At 55.0% G+C, this 25,129-nt stretch overlaps 1 protein-coding gene and 1 long non-coding RNA gene across 2 annotated transcripts; one reads left to right on the top strand and one right to left on the bottom strand.

The window, feature by feature from the left end:
* LOC132078761 (uncharacterized) lies at positions 1–3,575 on the bottom strand. Its single transcript, XR_009419295.1, has 3 exons — positions 3,415–3,575; positions 2,944–3,003; positions 1–684 (listed from the first exon to the last, which is right to left on the bottom strand). It is a non-coding gene; the product is annotated as an uncharacterized LOC132078761 (long non-coding RNA).
* Positions 3,576–4,758: 1,183 nt separating this feature from the next.
* LOC132078575 (sacsin-like) lies at positions 4,759–20,268 on the top strand. The gene is made up of 7 exons (XM_059480811.1): positions 4,759–4,818; positions 6,731–6,818; positions 6,995–7,097; positions 7,345–7,491; positions 7,840–9,166; positions 9,414–9,502; positions 9,987–20,268. Exons 1-7 carry the CDS (start codon positions 4,796–4,798, stop codon positions 20,030–20,032), a joined length of 11,823 nt encoding a protein of 3,940 aa, XP_059336794.1. The 5' UTR covers positions 4,759–4,795; the 3' UTR covers positions 20,033–20,268.
* Positions 20,269–25,129: the final 4,861 nt, after the last annotated feature.

Genomic DNA, 25,129 nt, shown 5'->3' with positions numbered 1-25,129 from the left:
GAGAACCGGGGAAAAAAGGAGAAGATAAGGAAAAGAGGGAGGAGAAGGGGGGGAATGGGTTATAGCTACCACAATGTGGTGCTGCTTTGTTCTCCAAAGGTCCAGCCGTCGAAGCTCACCAGGCCACGTCCGGGGAGATCTCAAAATCTCTAGCTAACTCAGGGGTTTTTATTACTGAAAATTATGAGGGCGGGGAAACAGATACAATAGGGAATAGATGTAACAGGTAGTCCATGTTCTCAGTAGTAAATGAGAGCCATTTTATTCTTGGTCCATTGGTCACAACATCTCAGTCTGTCTGTCACGGCAGTTGTAAACCAGGTGAGGGTCTTCTGTGGGGGACCATCCAAAATTCAGGAGAACTCCAGCCAGGCCGAGAGGTGAGACGGCTCCCAAGGCTATTGAAAGGGAAATAGAGCATGGTGCTCCTTTTTCTTCATACAGCAAACACACCTGTGACAACAATAACTTAACACTGTCCTTTCAGGTCTCAGGGCGTGTGACTTTCTCCTTCAGAGCCAGAGATTCTAGACAGGGCGGGGTCTTCTCTTCAGTGGTCCCCCAATGACAATTGTGAGGCAGTTGAGGGAAAATTCAGACAGACTCTCACAGTTCCACAGGTCTGGGCAGGCACACAGGGCCTCCCACAAACAGCACCAACAGGATGTGCCCCTCACTGTATCCCTGCAAGCACATTTGAGCTTAAATTTAAAAAGCTTTAATGAACAATGCACTGTCAGAATCCCACCACCATAAACGGTTCTACAGGCAGTATGGAAAGATGTGACTGGAGACAATTCCTCATATCCAGTTCAGCAACCCCAAAGAACTGCCCTGTGATCTGGGCTTCACCCCCAGCTGCAGCTACACCTCCCTCTACTGCCCAAAGGTGGCTCCTCAGCAGCTGCATTGCCAACAAGACGAGGATGCCACCCTCTGACAGGAGTCAATGTCCCCAGCGTTCCTGATCCCAGCCAGTTGAGCCCTTTCTGCCACTGGACATTCTCAGCTCAGAATCACAGAATATGCTGCCTTGGAAGGGAGCCATCAGGATCATCGAGGCAAACTCCTGGCTACAGTGCAAATATGTAAATCAGTAGGTTCTTCTTTTTTTGGTCCTGAAGGAAACCATTATCACCTGACATTTTCCTTTCAGTCATCTACCTTCCCCAGTTCAATTCTGCAGCCTCAAGTCACTGGCTAGAGCAGAAGTATGTCCATACTAGAAAAAAAAAACCAACAGGGAAGGATAAAGAAACGCAAGCTGTTTCCAAACCATGCAAATATCACAAGAAACCACCCCTGCTGCCAAAATCCAGCAACTGCTGCAGTGCTCCCGCTCAGCAAAGCAGACTCCAGCAAGGATTTGGTGGGACCATCATGTTTGTAACACCTGAGCCATGTCTCCCCATAGCCCCGCTGGCCTTGGCTGTCTCTTCCCACCTGGATTCTCCCTGGCTGTTGGTGGAGGCCTTCATCACAAACTCTCAACAATGCAGAAGCATCTTCAGACAAACTAAGCATGAAGTAATAATCTCTGTCTGCCTGTTCCCACAGCACCAGGTGAGCGTGCAGCCGTGCTCCCAGCCTGCAGCAGGAACCAGCCTGCAGCAGCCTTCCCAGGAAAGGGCTGCACAATTGTCAGGGCAGACTGCACAGCCTTCTAACCTGCCTCTGCTGAAGAGAGGCAGCACACTCGGGCTCCCAAGGCAAGCAGCAGCAACCCACAGTTCACTGAAGTACACCCAAAATGCTACATGGTGCAACATTGACTACAAATTTTGCCACAGACATTTTTAGATTTTAATCATTAAACTAAGCTGTCGCAGACATCCTTTCACTAAAAATCCTTTCTTTAGGACTTTCCCTTCTGGGAAGCTGAGGCTCCAGAAAAAGAATGTACCAATGGTTATCTGCTGCTGTGCAATGCAACTGGTGCACCTGTGATTGGCCCATGTTGGATGTTTACAATTAATGTCCAATCAAGGACTGAGCTCTCTCAGACAGAGTCGGAGAGAGCTCCTTTGTTATCATTCTTTTCTTTTCTATTCTTAGCTTAGCTAGCCTTCTGAAAACTTTTCCTTCTGTTCTTTTTAGTATAGTTATAATGTAGTATATGTATCATAAAATAATAAATCAAGCCTTCTGATCATGGAATCAACATTCTCGTCTCTCTCTCATCCTGAAAACCCTTGTGACCACGGTCACACTAAGCCACAAATGGTTTTTTACCTGTCACAGAAATTTTAGGACTGTGATAAATAAAAGCCAAAAACTTGGGAAATAATGCTGTTCAAGAAGACAAATGAAAAGACATTCCTAAGATTAAATTTAAAAAATATTTTATATAAATGTTATTTTTATCTTCTTTTTTTGTTCAATTTTTCACAGTTGAAACTATGCATTAATTCAAATACTGTGATAAAAGCATCATCTTGAATTATAAAATAGTAAAATATTCTTCTTGAAAATATCAACAGGAAAATGTTTTTTCCACCTGAGTTGTTTCAGATTAGTTCAGAATAATAAGAACTGATTCTTACAAGCAGCTTTTATTGGTTTTTCAGTGAACCTGCATTTTCCAAAAGAGAAAAAAAATATGATGTCAGACTTGTTTCGGGTTCTACTTTCTTTCCTTATTATCTACCTAGTTTTGCCTTTCATTTTCAGTTTCAATTCTGAGAGCCGAGATGCTGGAGAAGAAATGTCTCATTAGATCCCTCCCTATCCCTCCTCTCTGAATGCTGGTGTTTGTCCTGGCTGTGCTACATCCAGAGAGAACTACAAGGAAGACTTTGCTCCAGACATGCAAAACTGCTGCAAACAGCCCAGGAGGTGCCTCAGCTTGCTCTGTCCACCTCTCAGCCCAGCAAATGGGAAAAAGCAGGGAAGAGAAGGGTCAGTTTTATTGCACCTATCAAGGGAAGGACTCATTTTACTCACCTTCTGTCATGGTATAATCCCAAACACAACTGAGCTTCACACACGATCCTCGGTGGGGCACTGGAGAGAATCAAATGGTCAAAGTGAAAAACCGTCTTGTGGTTTGAGGTAAAGGTGTTTAATAAGGGAAGGAAAAGCTGCACAGGGAAGAAAAGCAAACCAAGGGATTCATTCCCCACCTCCCACTGGCAGGTTCAGCCCTCCCCAGGATAGCCTGGCTCCAGCATGGTTACAATGACAGCAGGGCAAATGCCACCACCCAAACACCCCCTTCTCTCTTCCCCAGCCTTCCCTGGGAGCACAACGCTGCTGTGTCCCTCTGTCCCTGGCTGGCCAGGGCTCCTGGCAGCGCTGCAGGATCCATCCCCACCCCTGCAGAGGCCCATGGCTATCTGCAGTCCCACGACAGCTCTGAGGGTCTGGAGGAATGGGAATCTGCCTGGAGAGGGGTCAAAGCCGGGGAGCACTGACCTGCACACCATCATCACACTCAGCAACAAGGTGAAAGCAGGAAGAGGTGAGGAGGCTTCCCTGCAGAGGTGCCTCACTGCATCCCTTGAGATTTCTCCTTCATTTGCCCCGAGTCACCGTGTCCTGCAGGTTCCTTCTTCACACGTTCCAAGTGGTCTCACGTCTCTGTGGTCTTTGTGCCTGCACTCTGCAGTTCAGGCAGCCTCAGTGCGGTGTCGTGTGGTCCCCACATGGTCTGTAACAGTCCATGGGGCTGAAATTTGTCTTATGTGATCTCTGCAGTGCAAGTGATCTCCATATGGCCCCACGATCCATTAGATAGAGCCCCTTCACCCAGGACAGTTTGGGTGTTTCTGCAGGCCAGTCGGTGACAGGAGACCAGGCCCTGATGGCCCTGGGCCCACAGCAGTGTCCCCACAGAGTCACACCCCACACCCCTGCAGCCATATTCCCACACATGCCCATATCACATCCCTGCAGGTGCATCCCTACATATTTCCACATCCATGTAGCCACATCCCCACGTGAGGGAAATGGATTTGTAGAGAGTTCTCAGAGCCTGACAGAAGGCCCACACAGTATACATCCATATCCAAACTTCTAGATAAGAAATGCTGTCTTAGAAATGCCATGGAATAGGACAGATATTGGTGAGAGACAAATGGAGCTAGAAACAAGTTTCAAAAGATGGCATTGCAGATAACACTGAATACTTTAGAGAAATAAAGCCATGAAAGATGCATTGTAGTGGGACCCACGAGGGGTCATTTTAGATGATTGGCTTTAAAGCATCTACAACATGGTGTGGCTAAACCTGATAGGCCAAGAAACATTTAATAGTATATTGTAATTAGGAAATAATTTACTTCTGATTGTGATGATGTGAATTATAACATCTGTATTATCTCACCCTTCTCATGAGAATGAAAATAGAATAAAGTTTTTAAAACATCTCTCAGTCACCCCATCTCTAAATCAGAAAAAAATATCATCCAACACCCACGTGTTCCCATACCCCATGCAGGTATCCACATTCCCATTTCCCTGCCGCACAGGCGAGTTCCCGCCCCGGTCCCACGCACCACCTTTCGTGTCGCCTTGCTCCCCGCCGCTATTCTTGCAAAAAACTTAGCAAAAGCACATTTCCCCGAATGCGCGTCTGCAGCGGGGAAACGAAACTCTCGGTCCGAGGGGCGGGACCAGGGAGGCGGAGCAGGAAACGGACCGGAGCCCCGGGCAGGGACACCTGGCGGCGGCGGCACCGGGCAGGGACACGGGGCAGGGACACAGGGCAGTGACACCGGGCGGCGGCGGCACCAGCAGCAGCAGCAGCAGCATCTCCATCTCCAGGAGTGGGCAGGGGTGCCCCGCAGTGCCCACCATGGCCCTCAAGCAGCCGAAGGCGTGAGTGGGTCTGGGGGCATCACTGGGGGTTTGTGGGGGCACACAGGGCATGGCTGGAGCGCTCTGGGGGTCACGGGTGGCTGTTGGTGGGGCAGGGGCTCGGGGGGTGCTGGGGAGCACTGAAGGGTGACTGGGGGAGGTGGGGACTGCAGCGGTCAAGGCTCACAGGGAGGGGTTTTCAGGGGCTGCTGGATGTCTTGGTTTTGACTGAGAGAATTTTCTCCCAGAAGCTGCTCCAGCGCTGTTTTTGGTATTCAAAGTGAGAACAACGCTGGTAACATGCTGAATCAGAGCCCCGTGGAGCTCACTCCAAGGCAAGGACTTTTCAGTGTCCCATGCTCTGCCAGCAAGGGGAGCATGGCCAGGAGACCCGACCCCAACTGGGCAGGGGGATATTCCTGGCCACAGAACCTCCTGCCCAGTACAGAAACTGGGAGGGGGCTGGGAGCCAGCGATTGCTACTGGGGAACGGGCTGGGTATTGGTCAGTGGGTGATGAGCAGCTACTGGGCACTGCTGGTTTCTATTGCGTTTTATTCTGTTCTCTCTCCTTCCCATTACTATTCTTAATAGTAGTAGCAGCAGTAATATCAATTTATTTAGTCTTGTTTCAGTTTTTAAACTATTCTTATCTCCACTCATGGGTTTTACCTTTTCTGGATTCGCTCCTCCATCTCACCAGAGCAGCGAGTGGCTGTGTGGGACTGAGTTCCTGGCTGGGGTTAAACCACAGCAGTCCTCTCTTTGGGGCACAAAGAGTTGAGATCTGAGCAGAGTGTGTTAAAACACAGTTGTAAGCATCTCTCATATTTATTTAATAGCTGTGGGTCACAGTTTGCTCTCGTGATTCCTGCCCGTGCGCTCACAGGTGCATTTTATAAAACCCTTCCTGGTGGGTGTAGTCCCATGGAAATGTTCATCCTCCCTGGCTCTGGGCTAAGGTTATCACTCTGTTGTGGTTGATAACACGGGGCTGTGGTACGAGAGGACGGCTGGATCAAAGCTGCCGGCTGTGCTCGGCATTGCCGTCCCCGCTGGGCTTCGGGAGCCATCCAGTGGGAACTGCTAATAATTACACCTTTAGGCTTTTCTGCGAGAGCCAAGCCATGAGACAAATCTCCCAGCTCAGCCTTCCCTTCCCCTTCCCCTTCCCCCTGCCCTTCCCAATACTCTCTGGTTACCCAAACCCTCAGGACAGTTTAACCCCTACCCAGAGCTCATCTCATAAAGCCACTCACTGTTCCCAGTGGGGGAGAATCAAAAAGAAAAGGTAAAACCTCTGAACTGACACAAGAACAGTTCAATAATTGAAACAAAACTAAATATATGGATGTTACTGCTGCTACTAATAGTAATGAAAAGGAGAGAGAATGGAATAAAACCCAAGAGAAACCAGCAATGCCCAATAGTTGCTCATGCCCCACTGCCCAATGCCCCACCCATCCCACAGCAGGGATTGGTGACTCCTGGCCAACCCCCTCCCAGTTTCTGTACTGGGCAGGAGGTTCTGGGGTCCGGAATATCCCTCTGGCCAGTTGGGGTTGGGTCTCCTGGCCATGCTCCCCCTTACTGGCAGAGCATAGGACACTGAAAAGTCCTTGACTGGGCTCCAACTCAAACATCTGTGTGCAACTGACACTGTTATGCTAAATCCTGAACATAGCCCTGGACACACTTCTGGGAAGAAAATTCTCTATCCCAGCCAAAAACAGTGCTCTGGGACATCCCAGGAAGAGATAAGGGTTTGGGGAAGTTTGTTGTCCTTGAAGGTAATTGTTTCAGTGGATCCTGGAAGGAGATGGGGTCCTTGACCCTTTCCAAGCAGAGGCACATCCTGTGGGATCCAAGGAGGATGTGGGTGTCCTGGTTACAGAGTCTCCCCCACACCTTCTCTCCCTCTCTGTGCCTTACAGGGACACCTTCTGCCAGCGGGCACCCACCTTCCTTGACTACCTGCACAGCATCCTGCAGAAGTACCCAGATGGAGGGCAGATCCTCAAGGTCAGACCCCCAGGGAACCCCATCTGGGATCTCCTGCCCAGCAGGGCAGGCACTGCAGGCAGTGGGGCTGGTCCCTGTCCAGCACCAGGACCTTGGTGCCCAGCTGGGAGAGGGGTTCAATGCTCTTCTCAGGGCCTGGAGGGCCCAGGTGACCGAGCACTGATCTGTAATTCCAGGAGCTGGTGCAGAACGCGGACGATGCCGGTGCTAACGAGGTCGTGTTTGTGTCTGACGAACGAGAGTTTGACATCACCGGAGGGGGACTGGAGGGCACCCAGGGTGAGAGGCACTGTGGGCACTGGGAGAAAAACTGGATGAAGCCTTGGGGTGGCACTGGCTGGTGCTGGGGGAACTGGAACTGGTGAGGGGTTCTGGGATGTGCTGGGGGCACTGAGGGTACTGGTAGGACTCAGTGCTGCTGAGGGGGGTTTTGTGGGACTGGAGCTTGTGGGGACAGTGAGTGTGAATGACAATTCCCACTCCATGTCCCAATTGTCCCTAACCCATGGATGGTGCTGACCGCCAGGCCCAGCTCTCTTGGCCTACAACGACGCCGTGATGTCGGCCCGGGACTGGACAGGGATTCAGCGCCCAGGGGTGTCACACAAGCGGGAGGATCCCCGCAGCGTGGGGCGCTTCGGCTTGGGCTTCATCTCGGTCTACCACCTCACCGGTGAGTGGCACTGGGAGCCTCAGCTGGGACTGAACTGGGCGTGTGGGTTTTACTGGAGGCACTGAAATACAGGTCTGGGGAGAACTGGGAGCACTGGGGGTGTGCAAAACGGAGGGCTGTGTCCAAAGTAAGGAAACCTGGAGCATCGGGAGGCTGGCTGGAAATGGAGAGCAGGGCTAGGGGGACAAACAGAGGGAGGACTGGTGAATTGGGATTAAGCTTTGGATCATGGGAGGCACCATGGGGATAAACTTGAGGCCATTGTGTGGGCATTGATGAGTTGGAATGATCTGGGAAGGCAGTGGTGTCCATGTCATCTCTGTGGCCTCATGGTTCCCATGTCTCCAGACCTGCCAGGTGTGCTGAGCCCCCCGTACCTGGGGGTGCTGGACCCCGAATGCCAGGTGCTGCCTGGTGGTGGCAAGCGCTGGGACATCTCTGAGGCCCAGGACCTTCCTGGCCTTTTTGAGCCCTTCTGGGCTGGGCTGGAAGCTGTAGGACAACACCGTGCCTCAGCCCAGGGCACCCTCTTCCGCTTCCCCCTTCGCCGGCAACCCTCAGAAATTGCTGCAGGGGTCTCCGATCCTGAGCGCATCTGCAACCTCATCCAGACCTTCCTCACAGAGGCCCCTCTTGCCCTCCTCTTCCTCCGCCATGTCCGCCGCGTGGCCCTGCACCGTGTGGCCCCTGACGGGGTCCAGACACTCATGGGAACACTTGAGGCATCCCCTCAGCCTCTCCCTGTCCCGGTGCCATCAGGGGCTGAGGGGCTGAGTCTGGAGTGCTGCCTGGTGGCCCTGCGCAGGGATGAGGTGGGTGCTGGGAGCGAGTGGCTGGTGGCCACAGGCAGGGCTACTGAGGGGCCAGCCGTGGCTCTGGGCACACAGCTGGGGTGCTGCCCTGAGCTGAGCCTGGCACACCCCCTCCGCGGGGCCTGCCAAGGGCGGCTCTGCTGCTTCCTGCCACTGCCAGCCACCGATGAGACAGCCACGGGGCTGCCCGTCCATGCCAGCGCTCCCTTTGCCCTCTCCGATGATCGCCGCCACCTGCGCTGGCCCCAAGAGGGCGAGGAGGGTGAGGAAGATGCCCGCTGGAATGCTCTGCTACTGCTCGACCTGCTGCCCCGGGTCTACAGCCCCTTGGCCGCTGTGGCCGTGGCCCTGCCCGGTGCAGATGCCTACAGCCTGTGGCCGGACCCCGAGCGCACGCCGAGCTGCGGCCGGATGCACAGCCTGGTGAGCCGCGTGTGCCGGGAGCTGGCGGCCGCCCCCGTCCTGCTGTCGGCCGGGGGGCAGGGGCGGCTGCGGGCCCTCGAGGCTGTGCTGCTGCCAGCGGCCGTGGGCGATGAGGCCGCACGGCAGGCGGTGCAGGCCTTGCTGGTGGCGGCCGGGGAGCCGGTGGCCGAGGTCCCACCCCACGTGTGGAGGGCGCTGGCTTTGGGGATGCCGAAGGGTCTGCGGGAGGCCACGGCGGGACACGTGCGGGAGGTGCTGCGGCGCCACGGGGCCACAGAGCTCCCGGCTGCCAGCCGCCTCTCCCTGCTGCGCTACGTGGCCGGGGATGGGTGCCATGCTGGGCTCCGCGGCCTCCCCCTCCTGCCCCGCGCCGATGGAACCTTCGTGGCCTTCGGAACTGCGTCGGCCATTGTCTACGTGGACACATCCGACTGCCCCAGGTGAGCCCGCGGTCCCCGGCGGCTCTGTTCTTTGCAGAGTAGGCAGGACAGCCAGCTGCCCACAGTCACAGCTCGCTCTTGAATTGGGAAGGGGGGGCATGGCCAAACCTGGATATTTGGTCCTGGATATTTGGGCTCCTCACTGCCCTCCTTCTCTAGTGTCACCAAGTGGGAGCTAAGGCAGGTGTCCAGAAAGCTGTTCCCCATTACCCCTCTGGTCCCCCAGCACCTCTGTTTGTCACCACAGGGAGCTCCTGCCTGGCTTGGCTGGGTCATTCCTGCCCTCAGACCTGGAGCCAGGCTTGGACAGCCTCCTGCGAGGCATTGCCAAGAAGGGTAAGAGATGGGGGTCCCTGGATCACCTTTAAGTCCCTGCTTGCCCCCCCTAAGCCCCAACATGCCCAGGCAGCCTTGTACACCTTGGGGTTCCTCTGCAGCCCCAGTATCTCCCTGTACGTCCCTGTCTCTCTGGGGATCCATGTCCTTGCTGTTTTTCCCACATTCCCCTGTCCCCTTTGTGCTCCCTCAGGTGCTGAGTCTCACTGTATTCCTCCTCTGAAGACCTCTGTGCTCCCCAGTGCTGGTCCCCCTAACACCTTTTTACCTCACATATCTTTCTTATATCCCCACCCACCCTGAGGTTTCTGGGTTCTCTGTGCTCCTATTGAGGGTATCCAACATCCCTCCAGAGCCCAAGTCCTCCCTTATTCCATATGGGGGCCACCCATCCGCTGCAGGTTCTTTCTCCCCCATCCTATGTCCCCCTGCCAGGTCCCAGGTCCCACGTGTTTCTGGTGCAGCCTCTGCCTCTTCTACACAGGTCTCTTCTCCAACCTGGTTCTGCTGGATCCAGCCGTGACTGTACAGACCCTGCGCTTGGCTCTGCCCCCCACCTGGACATCCCAGTCTTCAACCCCAGTGACGTGGTGCCCAGCCCAAGGCCTCCCCCAGCCCCCAGCCTCCTGGTTCCCAGCCCTGTGGCAATTCCTGGCCCACCACATGAAAGACCTGGGCCCTCTGGAGGGACTTCCTCTCATAGCCCTGTCCTCACTGGATGCCCCCACGGTCCGTCTGGCTCCACTGATACCCGAGTCCAGTCTTATCTTCCAGGCATGGGAGGGCCAGCTCCTGCCACTTGATGTGGCCTCTGTGCTGGAGATCCTGGGTTGCCCTGTGGTGCCACCAAGCACGTGGCACTGCTCGCTGCCCCGCTATGTCCTGCCTCCATCCCCCCTCAATGCCCTGCGGGCCCTGGGCAGGCAGGGGGCTGCCGCAGTGGCCTCCCGCATGGCCTCGCTGCCTGATGCAGATGTGGTCACCCTCCGGCACTACCTGTCAGACATCCCATCCCTGACAAAGCAGGACATGGCCACTCTGGCTGCTCTGCCCCTCTTTCTGCCACTGCCCTGCTTGGCCACCCCACAGCCCACGGAGCTGGTGCCAGCCACTGCCACCCCGGCGCTGGAGCCAGAGCTGGAGCTGCCCCAAGGTGTGGTGCTGCCGGAGACCGTGTTGCGGTGCCGGGATGAAGTTGACCGGCGGCTACTCGGGAGGCTGCAGAGGCCCCTCATTAGTGCAGCCTGTGTGATGCTGAAGGCCGTCAGAGCCGTGGCCCAAGGGGCGTATGCGGGGCGAGCAGCTGAGACGCAGGCTCTGCTGCTCTGGGTGCTGCAGCACGGGGACACTGTCTTTGCACAGAGCCCCTCGCTCCAGCAGGCCTGCAGCACGCTGGCCTTCCTGGAGACCCCTGACGGCCCCGCATGCCCGCAAGACCTCTATGACCCCTGTGACAGCACCTTGCAGGCGCTGCTGGGACCCGAGCGCTTTCCTCCTGCTCCCTTCCACAATCTGTCTGTCCTCCGTGCCTTGAGGGCCGTGGGCTTGCGGCACGGTGAGGGGTGCGTGCTGCCCTCAGACATCCTAGCAGCTGCAGCAAAAGTCAGTCAGGGTGGCACGGCAGCTCTGGACAGGGCTGAGGCACTGATCACAGTCTGCAACCACCCCAAAGCACTGCATGGCTTCAGTGCTGCAGAGCTCAGGCAGCTTCAGGCCCTGCCCTGGGTGCCTCGCTCCAAGTGCACAGGAGAGACTGGGCAGCCCTTCCTGCCCCCTAAGGAGCTGAGATCCATGCAGTACCAATCCCTGGTGGGGCTTACCATGCCCCTGACTGACGCCTTTGTGCCAGAGGCAGAGAAGAAGCTGGGGCTGAGCCAGACCCCACCGCCGGAGAGAGTGTGGGAGCAGCTGAGAAAGCTGGCAGGGCACAGGAACATGGATGAGGTGGGTCCTGCTCTCCAGCCCATCTACTGGCACATGCAGGAAAACCTGAAGGCCTTTGGGACTGCCCCGGATAGTGCTGTTGTGTGGACTGGGTCTGGGCTTGTTGTGCCACGTGATGCTGTGCTGGGCTATCCTGAGAAGCTGGAGCTGGGGATGCTGGTGCCCCGGGTGCCCCCTGACTTCCTGTCCTTCGGCTGTCTCTTCAGGGCTTGGGGAGTGGCAGATGGGGTGAGTGAGGAGAGGGCAGTGTCAGCCCTGCGCGCCCTGGGGCAGGACATAGACAGGCGCAGCTCCAGAGGGGGCACTGCCGCAGAGTTGCAGGTGGTTGTAGCTGTCCTGGAGTGGCTGCAGAGGCGAGGCCACCACAGTGAGGGCACTGTGCCGGTTCCTGTGAGGATCCCTCGGGGTTCAGGCTTTGCCCTCCGTCCAGCTGCCTCTGCCGTGTACCTGGACATGGAGCTGGAGGAAGAGGAGGATGTTCAAGAGGTGGTGCACGAGGCAGTGCCTTCCAGCACAGCCATGTTCCTGGGCACGGAGCGTCTCAGTACGCGGGTGCTGGGCCCAGAGCCGTTCACAGCCTGTGGCCCCTCAGAGCCCATCACCCGACGCCTCCGCAACATCCTCCAGGAGTACGGCGAGGAGGGCGACCTCTTCACAGAGATGGTCCAGAACGCAGAGGATGCCAGCGCTACCGTGTGCCGCTTCCTCCTGGACCTGCGGTGCCGCAGAAAGGCCACCTCTGGGCTGCTAGACCCAGGCATGGCTGCCTGCCACGGCCCAGCCCTCTGGGCCTACAACGATGCCCTGTTCACAGAGGATGACCTCCAGAACATCACTCGGATTGGGGCTGCCACAAAGGAGGGCCAGGCAGGCCGGATCGGGCGCTTTGGGCTGGGCTTCAGCTCTGTGTACCGTGTCACGGATGTGCCAGCAGTGCTGAGTGGGGAGACACTGCTCATCTTTGATCCCAATGGCACCCATCTGGGCAAGCACATCCCCAGGGCTGGCTCCCCTGGCATTCGCCTGGACTTCTCCAGCCGACCACGCATCCTCCGTGTGTTTGCTGAGCAGTTCCAGCCCTACCACGGTATCTTTGGGTGCTGCCTGCCTGAGCCAGGACCCTTTCCAGGGAGCCTTTTCCGCTTGCCTTTTCGCACTGAAGAGGAAGCTGTGACATCACAGATTTGCTCTGAGGCCTTTGGTACAGAGCGCATCCAGTCCCTTGGAACTGCTTTCCTTGGCTCTAACCGGCTCCTGCTGCTCTTCCTGAAGAAGGTGAGGGAGCTGTCCCTGGAGATGCTGCCAGACATGGCCACTTCTGCAGAGGATACCATGCCTCTGATCACGCTGCAGAGAAAGGAGATCCGAGACTTGGGAGCCCCTGGGGATCCCCCAAGTTGGGCAGCCATCGAGCAGCTCTCAGCCTGTGAGAAGGAATCCAGGACCACGTGGCACTACCTGGTTTTGGTGTGTCAGGGTGATGGGGAGTTGTTGGAACTGTTTCACCAGAACACACAGGCAGGACTCCATCCTCCCCTTCCCATGGCTGGTGTGGCCCTTCCCCTTGCCCCTACTGAAGATGGCAAGTGGGTGCCACGTCTGGATGCTGAGAAGGGGCAAGTTTTCTGCCACCTTCCCATGCCGATCATGTCAGGGCTGCCAATCCACCTGCATGGGGCCTTCAGCATCCTCTCAAATCGCAAGGGGCTGTGGGGCACGGCGGAGCGGGGCAAGTGGAACCGGGTGCTGCTCCACAATGCCGTGCCGCTGGCCTGGCTCCGGGCACTGGACCATCTCCGTGCCATGCACGAGGCAGGCGAGTTAAAGAACTATGAGTATCATCTCTTCTGGCCAGATGTTAGCACTGCCCATTACCCCTTTACAGAGGCTGTGACTGGTTTCTACCAGGCTGTGGCAGCCAGGAGTGGCCCAAGGCTCTTTTCCGATGGCCGCTCCTGGTGCTCGCTGCAGGACGCCCGCTTCCTGCACCAGGCTGTGGAGAGACACCCTGAGCTGGGAACTGTGGCACAGCGAGTTTTTGCCATCACCGTGCCCCATCCCCTGTTGGCTGTGGCCTTGCCTGGGAAGGTGCAGGAGGGCCTCGGGAAGGCGCTGGATGCTGGAACCTATGACTGGAGCCGCTTTCTGTGTGAGCTTGTGCTTCCCAACTTGGAAAATCTCCCTGATGTTGACCGGAACCTGCTGGTGCTCCATGCGCTGGATATGTCTCATGAGGATGTGGACAAAGTGCTGCGGACAGTGCCCTGCATCCCTGTCACCCCTCATGGCCACCTGCAGTTCATCAATTGCCTGGTGCATCCCAGAGGCCGTGCTGCCCCTTTATACAACCCTGAGGATGGGCGCTTCCCCACTGGGAATGCCTTCCTGGAGAGACTAAACCAACTAGAGAGACTGGGCATGGTGAAGAACACCGTGGCTCTGCCAGAGCTGCTGGAGAGGGCAAAGACTGTGCAGCTAGTCTGGACCAAGAATCATGCCCAGGGCTGCCAGAGGGCTGCCTGCATCCTTGAGTTACTTCGGGATGCAGTGAAGAAGGGAACAAACGACACCCTGCAGGCCACTTTCCAGAGTGTGCCCTTCCTCCCTGCTGCACAGCACACCGGTGACCCTGTGCTGCTGCCAGCTGCCCAGCTCTACCATCACCTCCATGAGCCACTAGTGGGACTCATCCAGCCTATCTTGGCTCCTAAAATGCTGGGGGAAAACTTCAGCCTCTCCAAGGAGGTAGCGTCCTTCTTGGGGCTGGACCGGCAGGTACCATCAGCTCAGGTCCTCGAGCAGCTGCGAGCACTCCGTCGTTTCTCCAATACTCTCCCTTTGGAGACCCTGCAGTACAACACCAACTGCTGCTACAAGCACCTGAACATGCTGCTCCAGGAACATCCCTCCAGCCGGGATGAGGTGGCATCTGCAGTGGCCCCAGGGGAGCCCTTCATCTTGGTGGGCTCCCGTTTTGTGCCAGTCACAGCTGTGGCTGAGACACTGTCATTTGAGGCTGCCCCATACCTTCATCAACTTCAAGACCAGTACAAGCTCTACAGAGAGCTCTGGGAGTGTGTGGGGCTGCGCCACACATTCGCCTGGGATGATTATGCCCAAGTGCTCTGCACCCTGGCAGAGACACATGCTGGAAAGCCACTGCCTGCTGCGAAGCTGAATCTGGCCCTGCGGCTTGTGTCTTGTGGATTGATGGAAGATGGCAACCAGCCTGATGCCTGCCAGACCCAGCAACTCTTTCTGCCTGATGAGGAGGGCATTTTGCACCCACGGGACAAGCTCTACTTTAATGATGCACCATGGATGCCGTTGGACAGAGATGTCCTGCTGTGCCATAAACAGCTGTCCCGAGAGGCAGCCCTGCACTGTGGGGTGACCACCACACGCCACCGAGCACTGGAGAGGTGTGTAGTCAACACTGATCACTTGAGCCTCTGGGCACAGCCATTTGGTCCCCATGAAGATTTGCCAACACGACTGAAGAACATCTTGAAGGAGTACTCCGCTCCTGATCTGGTGAAGGAGGTGCTCCAGAATGCAGATGATGCTGGTGCGGGGCTTTTGCACTTTGTGTGGGACCGCCGGCAGCACCCAGCAAAGGCCACTTTTAGTGAGGAATGGAAGACCCTGCAGGGCCCTGCCCTCTGCATCTACAATGATCGCCCCTTCCAGGAGCAGGACATTAAAGGCATTCAGCATCTGGGGATCGGCAGCAAGCAAGACCGTCAGGATGTCACAGGCAAATATGGCCTTGGCTTCAACACTGTCTACCACTTTACTGACTGCCCAGCCTTCCTGACCGGAGACAGTACCCTGTGTGTCTCTGATCCCCATCTCTTCTATGTGCCCACAGCCACAACTGAGAAGCCTGGTAGCATGTTTGCTGTCAACACTGACTTCAAGAAGAATTTTCCAGACATTTATGACACCTTCCTACCCTCCTTCTTCAACCTGAAACAGGGCGTCCTTTTCCGGCTGCCGCTCCGCACTGCAGATGAGGCTACCAAGTCCAGGGTGTCTGACATTGTCGTGCGAGACCAAGACCTCAAGAACATGGAAGAAACACTGGCTAAGGAAGGTGAGGACTTGCTGCTCTTCCTCCGGCATGTTCACACCATCATCTTCTCTGAGATCCCCCCAGATGGGAAAGAGTTGGTGGAGAAACTGCGGGTAACCACGGAGCTCACAGAGGATGATGCAAAGTTGAGATGGGATTTTCAAGCAAGATTAAGCCAAGCCATGGATGGGAACAGCCCTACCCCTCTCTCCTATACCATGAAAGTCAAAAATAGCAGGACCAAGACCACAAGTTTGTGGCAGGTGATCTCCCAAATTGGGGTGGAGGATGGGGCTGAGGAGTCTCCAGAGCTTAAATGGCTGCCCTATGGGGCTGTGGCTGCCCGCCTGGAGCCTCTGAACCGGGTCATGGGCAGAGCCTTCTGCACCCTCCCACTGCCCTTAGTCACTGGGCTGCCTTTGCACATCAATGCCAACTTCTCTGTGGATGCAGCCAGGTGCAGTCTCCACTGGGACAAAGGCGGCACAGGGGCAACCTGGAATGGCTTCTTGCTCCGGCGCTTGGTGGTTCCACTATACTGTTACTTTCTCACCAGGCAGTGGAAAGCCCTGGAGCCAGAAAAGCTCTGGTATCAGTCCCTGAAGCTCTGCCAGCAGCACCTGGACTCCCACTTCCTCCAGTTTTTCCCTGTTATGAAAAGTGTGTTACCTATGTTCCAGGACATGGTGAGAGAGGTCTACAAGTACCTCAGTCATGAACGCCTGCCCCTTGTGCCTGTGTACAGGGAGTCATCTGACAGGGTGACAATAACCTGGGCATCTCCAGGTGGAGGGGACATGCTAACAGAGCCATACTTTCTCAAGGAGATGCCTCAGCCAGAAATCCAGAAAGTGCTGGAGCAACTGAACATGAAACTGGTTCCCGCATTCCCCCACCTGCAGCAGATCCGCGAGGAGTTCATTGAAGCCCAAGTGAACACTGTTGTCTTAGGGCCAGACTCTCTCCGGTGCTTCCTCAAGGCCCTGGCTGTGCCTGTGCCCTGCAAGCTGGCTGACACACCCCTGAGGACCCCAAAGAGCTGCACCTACCTGCTGCGATACTTAACAGGACGGAACAGCCACTCCCAAGGTACTCATGAGGATGGGGACAAGGCAATCCTGGAAGGCCTGCCCTTGCTGGCCACAGAAGATGGTCTTCTGCATGCTTGCAGTAGCCACCACCCTATCTTCAAGAACTCCTTTGCCAACCTCTTCCCCAAGCACAGCCACCGTTTTGCCCAAAAGTGTGTTTCTGCATGGATCCCACCTTGCTTTGTGAAGGAACTTGACCTCCCACAGGCCATACCACTCATCCAGGAGGTGTTGGGTCAGTGGGAGTGGACCAAAGACAGGGAAAAGTGGCTCGGGGGGCTGTGGATCTTCTTTGAGAAGGTGGTCCGCTCCGATACCTCAGATGCGGCCATGAAGTCATTCATGAATCATCTCCAGAATATGGCAGTGCTGCCTGTTCAGGGGAATAAGAAAGACTCAAAGCACCTACTGCCACTATCCTCCCTCTCCAGGGTTCTTTTTGAGTGTTGCTCTGACGTGGAAAAAGTGTTGCATAAAATGGGCATCCCTGTGCTCCAGGGGTCCCTGCTGCCCTGGAATTTTGCCTGCTATTTCCTGAAGCCAAGGGCACTGCAGGTCAGAGATCCCAGGGCTATAGTGGCCCATCTGGCAGATACAAGAGCTGATATCTGCTGGGGGGATTTAGAGGAGGAGGATTTGTCAGCCCTGCTAAGATTTGTCGAGCAGGGAAAGGAAAAGCTGGATTCATGTGCACTGGAGCAGCTCCAGCACCTGCCTCTCTTCCAGAAGTCTGGGGGGGACTATGTAGCTGTGGCTCCCTACCGCAAGGTGCTGTTACTCTGCAAACAGGTGTCCTTGAATGCCCAAGCCCTGTATGACTTGGACGAAGACATGGTGCTTCTCACACTAAGCCTGTTCCACAAATGGCTGGCCAAGCGTTTGAAGTGGGAGGTCACAGATGACCAAAAGCTCTTCATGACTGTGGTACTTCCCCGGCTGTCCCAGCTCACATGGCAAAACCTCATGGAAGCTGTACGATTGTTCTTTGTCCTGAAATCTTCCTATGATGTTGAGAGTGTGGAGGCCATTGTGGCAGCTTTTCAAAAAGTGGCCTTTATACCAGATGCCCATGGAACACTGCGCCTGGCCTCCTACTTCTACCTTGACATGCCCTCCTTCCACACCCTGCGGCTCCAAAACCGCTTTGTGCCTAAATCTTTCTTTAAGGAGCTACGTTTGAACCAGAAAGAAATTGTGCAGTTCTTACTCGAGGCAGGTGTCCGCACCAGCCTCTCTGTAGAGGATTTTGTGGCACTGGCTGAGGAGATAGAGCGTGAAGCCACTCAGGCTACATGCCATGCTGCAGAACTGCTGGAGCGACAGCAGGAGATGGTCAAGCAACTTGCAATCCTGTTGAAAAATCCTGAGTCAAAGGGTTTCCTGAGCAAAATTGCCTCAATCCAATTTCTGCCTCCTCTGGATATCCCCCCAGTCTTAATGAACCTTCACCCTCCTTTTGCAAACTGCACTAAGGCCGTGCCTCTGAAAGGCAGTGTTTCCTACTGCAAAAATGTGGCTGAACTCCTGTGGACATCAGCCACCATGCTGCAAAAATCCCTTAAACTTGAGAAGACGTCCCTGAAGGCCATGGGAGTCCTTGTAGAGATACCCACTGCCCTGGTGGTGGCCAACCTGGAACATGTGTGCAGGGCAGCTTGCTCGACACAAGGACAGCTAAGCACACGGGCCAAGGTGCTCCATAGCATGTACAGCTTTCTGCAGGACCATCTGGAGGAGGTGGATGCAGAGCACCTCGCTGAGCTGCCCGTGGTGCTGGCCAAGTCATGCGACATGGCCAGACCATGGCAGGTGGTGTCAGCACTCCCAGACGAGGCTGACTTTTACCCCTACCTCCTCATGCCTCACCCCCAAATGGCTGTCTTTGGAGATCTCCTGCAACACCTTGGTGTTGTCCTGGTCCCCACACTAACTCACTACAGCCGTGTCCTGGCCCAAATCTACCAGGAGAGCCATGGCAGTGGGACCCTTTCCAGCAGCCAGAAGAAGACGGTCCTGGTGGCCACACGGCATTTCTTCCAGCTGCTGCGGGAGGAACCAGAGCCCCCTGATTGCTCTGCTGTGGCTGAGCTGTACCTGCTGAGCACTGCTGACTGCCTGGAGCTGTCCCACAAACTCTGCTTCAACGACTGTGTGCCCTCAGAGACTGCTCGGGCCCTGGAGAAGACCTTTGTGTTCATGGCTGCACTGCCAGTGTCTGGGTGTAATGTCAGGTGGCTGCTGCAAAGGCTGCCACCACACCTGCAGCCACGGATGCTTTCAGAGGTGACAGAGAAGCAGCTGGAGGAGGGTGGTCCACAGCCGTGTCAGTATGGCTCTCAGTGTCCTGCGCAGAGGCGTCTGCAGACCCTGCTGGTATCCCCGTGGTTTAGGCTGGGGCTGGAGTCCCTGCTGCAGTGGCAGACCCTCAAGGCTATGATGGGAATGGAGGGGGATGGTGGCTTTGCAGTGGAGCAGGTGAAAGTGCAGTGCTGCAAGGACATCCGCACTGTGTTGGTGCACAGCGGGGCAAAGGTGGAGGGCAGCTCCCAGTCGCAGGTTATCCATGTGTGCCTGTCTGGTGGTGCCCAGCGGCTCTTCTACATCCAGCACGCAGAGATGGTGCTGAACTGGCAGCAGCTGAGGGTGGTGGAGACGCTGGCGCAGGAGATCAATAGCATCCTGGGTGGGCAGCTGGAGACACACGCTTTGTCTGTGCTACGTGAAATTCTGGTCTGCAAGGAGCCGCAGGAGATTGCCTTGGTTCTGGAGGAGAACAACGTGGCACTGGTGGGGGCGGCACCAGAGCCAGAGAAGAGGCTGCAGGTGGAGGCTGAAGCTGTGGCAGAAGAGGGGCCATGGAAGGATCCCAGCCTGGCAATGAGGCCTCTGCATGGTGTCAGGGGGCCAAAGGTGCGGGGCCAATACAAACCTGTGAGCGCGCCCTGGCACCACGGGCAGGGAGGCAGTGGCTCCTTGCTGAGCAGTGAAGAGCTCATGGTCCTGACTCCGTCCATCCCTGAGGCCCTGCGTTGGCTGTGTCAGGCCACGAGTGACCTGCAGGCCGCCAGCAATGACATCTTGCACAGCTGCCCCAACTGGGTGCTCTTCAAAGTGCACCAGGCCCTGGAGAAGGTGCTGGTGGCGGCCATGCTTTGCCATGGGGGAGCCTTTGCGGGCCATAGGGGGCTGATGGGCATGGCCCGAAGCCTGGAGGCCGAGGAGCCGGAGCTGAGGGGCCTCGTCCTGGATGTGCAGTGGTTGTGTGACTGCGGTGTGGACAGCAAGGCCACACAGTACCCAAGTTACCATCCCTTTCCCATGATCCCCAGTGAGGCCTTCCCCAGTGTGGATGAGGAGGAGGTCCTGAAGCGGGCACAGAAAGTGCTGGTGACACTGAAGAACCATGTGGGCAGAAAGTGAGAGGTCCCTACCAAGGGGCATAGCACCTGGGGCAAAGGACCACCAGGCGCCCATCAGAGACCCACCTGGACCTGTTGTGGACTCACCGTGGACTTGCCACAGGCAATTCCAGACTGTCCAGCCCTGGTAGGGGAGTTTTGGTGGCAGATGAAGGCCTAGACCACTGGACATCACAGAGTAGCCTGAGCCATTGGCATGTCTTGAGTGTGCAGTAAATAAAGTGCAAAATAAATGTTGCAGTGCTGGTAGATATCCTTCACTGACAGTGGAGTCAGGGACATGAAGAAGTCATGGGCAATGGGTGTTGAAGGTGGAGGTGGTGATGAAGGCATTTGGAGAGCTGTGGTGGGTCAATTTTGTCTAGCCAGGTGCCCACTGAGCCACTCCATTACTTCCCCTCTTTGACTGAAAAGGAGAAGAAAATGTGATAAAAATCCCATGGGTCAGGGAGATCACTGACCAATTACTGTCACAGTCAAAACAGACTCACCTTGGGGAAATTAATTTATTTTATAACCAATTAAACAGAGTAGAAATATGCGAAATAAGAATAAACTTAAAACACCTTCCCCTACCCTCCTTTCTTCCCAGACTCAGCTTCACTCCCAACTCTTTTACCTCCTCCCCTTGAGCAGTGCGCAAGATGGGGAATGTGGATTGCTGTCAGCTCATAACACTTGTCTCTGCTGCTCCTTTCTCCTCACAGATTCCCCTCTCCATGGGAGACAGTCCTGCACCAACTTTTCCAATGTGGGTCCTTCCCACAGGCTGCAGTTCTCTAAGAACTGCTCCAGCAAGGTCCCTTTCCATGGGGCACAGTCCTTCAGGAACAGATTGCTCCCGTGTTCTGCCAGCTCCTGCATGGACTCCTCTCCACAGAGCACAGCCCCTGCCAGGAGCCCGCTCGAGCGTGGGCTCCTCCCAGGCTCCAGCTCTCTTCAGGGCATCCCCACCTGCTGTGCTGTGGCATCCTTACATGGGGTGCAGTGGGGATCTGTTCCTCTACTCACCTACATGGGCCATGGGTCAAGATCGTCCCTATGGGCTGCACCATGGGCTGCAGGGGAATCTGCTCCAGCACCTTCTCCTTCCTCAGCCTTGGTGCCTGCAGGGCTGTTGCTCTCACATCATCTCCTTCCTCCCTCCTAGCTGCTGTTGCACAGCAGTGTTTACCCCTTTTTTAGTATCTAATCACAGAGGCCCTCCTGGCATCACTGGTTGGCTCAGCCTTAGCCAGTGGCAGGTCTATCCTGGAGCCCTCTGGAGCTGGTTCTGCCCAACATGGGGGCAGCTTCTGGTGTCTCCTCATAGAGGGTCACCCTGCAGGCCCCTGCCACCCAGACCTGGCCATGCAAACCTGTGACAAGGATGATGAGGTAGTACCAAGGGGAACATGAGGGTCTCAAGAAAAGCATGAGGTAGGGGAAGCAGCAAGAGGAGCTCAAATGTCAACGAGCTGGAGTTATTGCCATAGGCCCAGAGACCACCACCAAAGTCCCAGTGTGACTCTGCTGTATGAGGCCAGGTACAAGGCCTGGCCCTGGGTCAGGGCAATCCCAAGCACAGACTAGGGCTGGGCAGAGCAGGGGTTAAGAGCAGCCCTGAGGAGGACTTGGGCACGTTGGTGGACAAAAATCTCAGTGTGCCTCAGCCTCTTGTGCTGTTACAAGAAAACCCCATGTCCTGGGCTGGCACCACAGCGTGGGCAGCAGGGGACAAGGGGGATTCTGCACCTCTGCCCTGCTCAGGTGAGACCCCACATGCAGAGCTGTCTCCAGTCCTCGGGTCCAGCATCAGAAGGATGTGGAGTGAGTCCAGAGAGGCCAAAGAGATGCTCCGAGGGCTGGAGCCCCTCTGCTCTGAGCCGGGCTGGGAGAGCTGGGGCTGTTCAGCCTCGAGAAGAGAAGGCTTCAGGGAGACATTTCCAATGCCTAAGGAGCTTAGAGACATTTCCAATGCCTAAAGGGGCTCTAAGAGAGCTGAGGGGTGACCTTGGACGAGGGGTCACCTTGGACAAGGGCCTGGAATGCCAGGACAAGGGGAATGGCTTTCCACTGGCAGAGGGCAGGGTTAGAAGAAACTCTTCCCTGTGGGGATGGTAAGACTCTGGCACAGGTTGGCCAGAGCAGCTGTAGCTGCCCTATCCTTTCAAGTGTCTGAGGCCAGGTTGGAGGGGGCTTGGAGGAGCCTGGTCTGGTGGCAGGTGTCCCTGCCCATGGCAGGGGGTGGAATAGGATGACCTTTGAGGTCCCTCCAGCCCAAACCAGTCTGGGATTCTGTGCTGAGGTGAAACATCACCGTGGTGATGACGAATCCAGGGGTTGCCAAGCTGCCATGGCATCATGTCCATTGGGTGGTACCTGACCAGGCCAAAGGGCAGCTCCTGAGGAGACCTGGTCATCTGATTGGGCCAAGGCTGCAGAAGTGGGATGCCATCACTCAGTGCTGAAGACTCAATGTCAGGTGCCCTGACCCTTGGCCAGTAGAAGGTAGAGGCTTTTGTGCCTTCAAGGCAGGGCAGCCCAGGCACATGGCTTCTGCCTCTCCTGCCTGTGTTTCTCCCCTGTCTGGGCAAGGGATGTGAGCTGAGCTGAGGCTGGACATGACATCAGTGTGTGGCATGTCTGCCACAGGGACCATAGAAATGGGGAGGGAGGGGGGGGGGGGTGCTTCAGCCACCAGGAAGATGCATTGCTGCCACTCACTGTGACGGAGAACATGGAAAAGAGAAAGTTTTGGTTGCAAAATACAACCAAATACAGCTTAAAGACTAACTAGAAAATTAGATAAAAGAATGCACAAGTAGACACATAGAATGTTGAACAGAGCTGGAAGCAGTGGAAAAACAGATTATAAAGCACCTAAGTGAGGTTTTTGGCAAAGTTATGTAACAAGAAACAACAGTGCGTGCCCTAAGAGAAGTTCAAGGCAAGGGCACTTCCAAATTTGGAGGCTCACAGTGAATATGACCACCAGAGACCCCTTTAGATGGCCCTCCAAGACCATAAAAGGAGTTCCAGCAAGGGACAGAGGTGGGTAAAGTAGTTCTAGGAAAAGTAATGTTTGTGTATGAGCTAGGAACTACCTTGTGATACGTATGATCATGGTGGAATAAATCCCTGTTGTAAAGTTTCTTCACTTAGAGGAGACATCCTCTGCATATAAATATTAGTCATTAATCAAGAGTAATACTAGATCCAGGGGTGATCTGAAATGAGTGGTGTCACCATAGCCTGGCCACTTCATACACCTGATCCAGCAGCACTGAGCCTGCTGGTTTGGGAGATTTTCCCTCAGCCATTCACTCGGTATATATCTCACCAGTCCGGCTGTAAGGAGATTGTGTGGCTGTTGAATGTTTTACAATGTCCAGCAACACCATCCCTGGTCTGCCATTATTTGCAGAGTCAATCAGGTTGGCCAGGCACCACGTGCCCCTGGTAAATCTCTGCTGGCTGTCCCCAATGCCCTTCTCTCTCAGTTGCATGAAAGGGTGTCCAGGAGTATTTGCTCCATCACTTTCCCAGGGACTCCAAAGCAGCTGATTAGCCTGTAGTTCTTCAGACCCTCTGTGCCCATCTTTAAAACTGGTGTAGTGCTCTCTGAAGTTCTCAGGAACCATCTCCACTGGCCAGCCTCCTCTGAAGACAATGGACAGCTGCTGTAGCTTCCTCCAGTCAAGACCTGGTGTATGCCTGGCTCAAGAGTTCCCTAACTGCTCTCCCCCTCCTCTACTGCTGTATGAATGTGAGAGACACAAGCTAGAAGCAAGTGAACCTGCTTTATTGCAAAGTTAGGACATTATTTATACATTTTAGTGTGAGTAAGTGTTCAGCAGTTTGCTCAAAAGCAGTTGCAGGCCTGTAATAAATCCATCGTTTTGACAGCTTGTAATTCTTCTCTCAAGGTTTACAGGCTTGATAAACAGGACCTTTACAATTTTCAGATCCTGTGTAATCAGCTTTCTTCCCATTTCTTACCATTCTTGTTTGCATGATGCAGGGCAGGCTTCCTGTGTAACTCCATAAGTGCTTCCACAGGAATGTCTGTACACTCCTCCTGGATAGCTTGATTCTTCTTCCACAATTTTTTCTTCCACATTCCTCTTTTCTGAGCTGAGGTTGATCAGAAGTTTCCAGTTCCCTTGATCTCCTGTCACCCAGGGTTGTGATTCTGCTTTTCACCTTGCTAAGTTATTTTAAATTATGCCCTCAACCCTTGACCTTCTCATCCTCAGCCAGTTCTTGAGTATTTTCAGGATCAGGAATTCCTCCTTCCTATCAAAGGTCATAGAAAGATGAGTGAATTAAAAACTGGGCAAGTTTCAACTTTGATCTGTCATCATTAATGGAGAAATTGACCTAGGAAATAAAGGAACTCACAGATGTATGCAGCTTCAGCCCTTGCCTAGGAATTGTTCCTGATCTTCACAAAACAGGGCCTTCTATGGCTTGCAGAATAGTCTTGGAATGATCTCTACAGCCCAGCTTTTACCTCCCTCAGAGTGCTCCTTCCCACAGTATGTCACACCAGTTTGGCACAGTTTCTGTGCAGGTGACATCCACGGCCACCTGGACCACTTTACCCACCACCAGTGAGAGGGAGCATGGATCGTTCCATTTTTTCCCACATAAGATATGGAGCAGAAATCCCTGTTGTAAATTCTGCCAATTCTTTCTGAATAAGTACATACAAGCAAAGACATCTTGCACAGGATCTACCTTTTTGGAACGCTGGTGATCAGTGGCACAGAGTCTAGTGATGGACTGCTGCAGCCGGAAGAGCTGCTAGTAAAGTCCAGGGTAAGGAAGCAAAAAGAGCCTTTGCATGGTCTCCAGAGATGTTTAATTCAGCCTTGTGGGGAGATGTTCCAAGTCCCCAGAGACACTCATGGGAGACTCGAGGTTTCTCCCTCCCGAGGGCCATGGGGTGAACCTGGTCTGGAGGCAGTACAAAAATGAGGGTCAGTCAGGGAATAGGGAGGGAGTGGCTCAGGGACATCGGAACAGGCATAGGAACAGGGGAAGGAGCCAATAGGGTCTAAACAGCTTTTTGAGGGAAGCTTCTTGTGTCTCCCTAAGCCAGGGGATGCCCCCC

Source organism: Ammospiza nelsoni, chromosome 12 (genome assembly GCF_027579445.1).
Source record: "Ammospiza nelsoni isolate bAmmNel1 chromosome 12, bAmmNel1.pri, whole genome shotgun sequence".
In the NCBI taxonomy this organism is placed as follows: domain Eukaryota; kingdom Metazoa; phylum Chordata; class Aves; order Passeriformes; family Passerellidae; genus Ammospiza; species Ammospiza nelsoni.
Note: the sequence above shows the minus strand (reverse complement) of the source record. Positions and strands in the feature narration are given on the sequence as shown.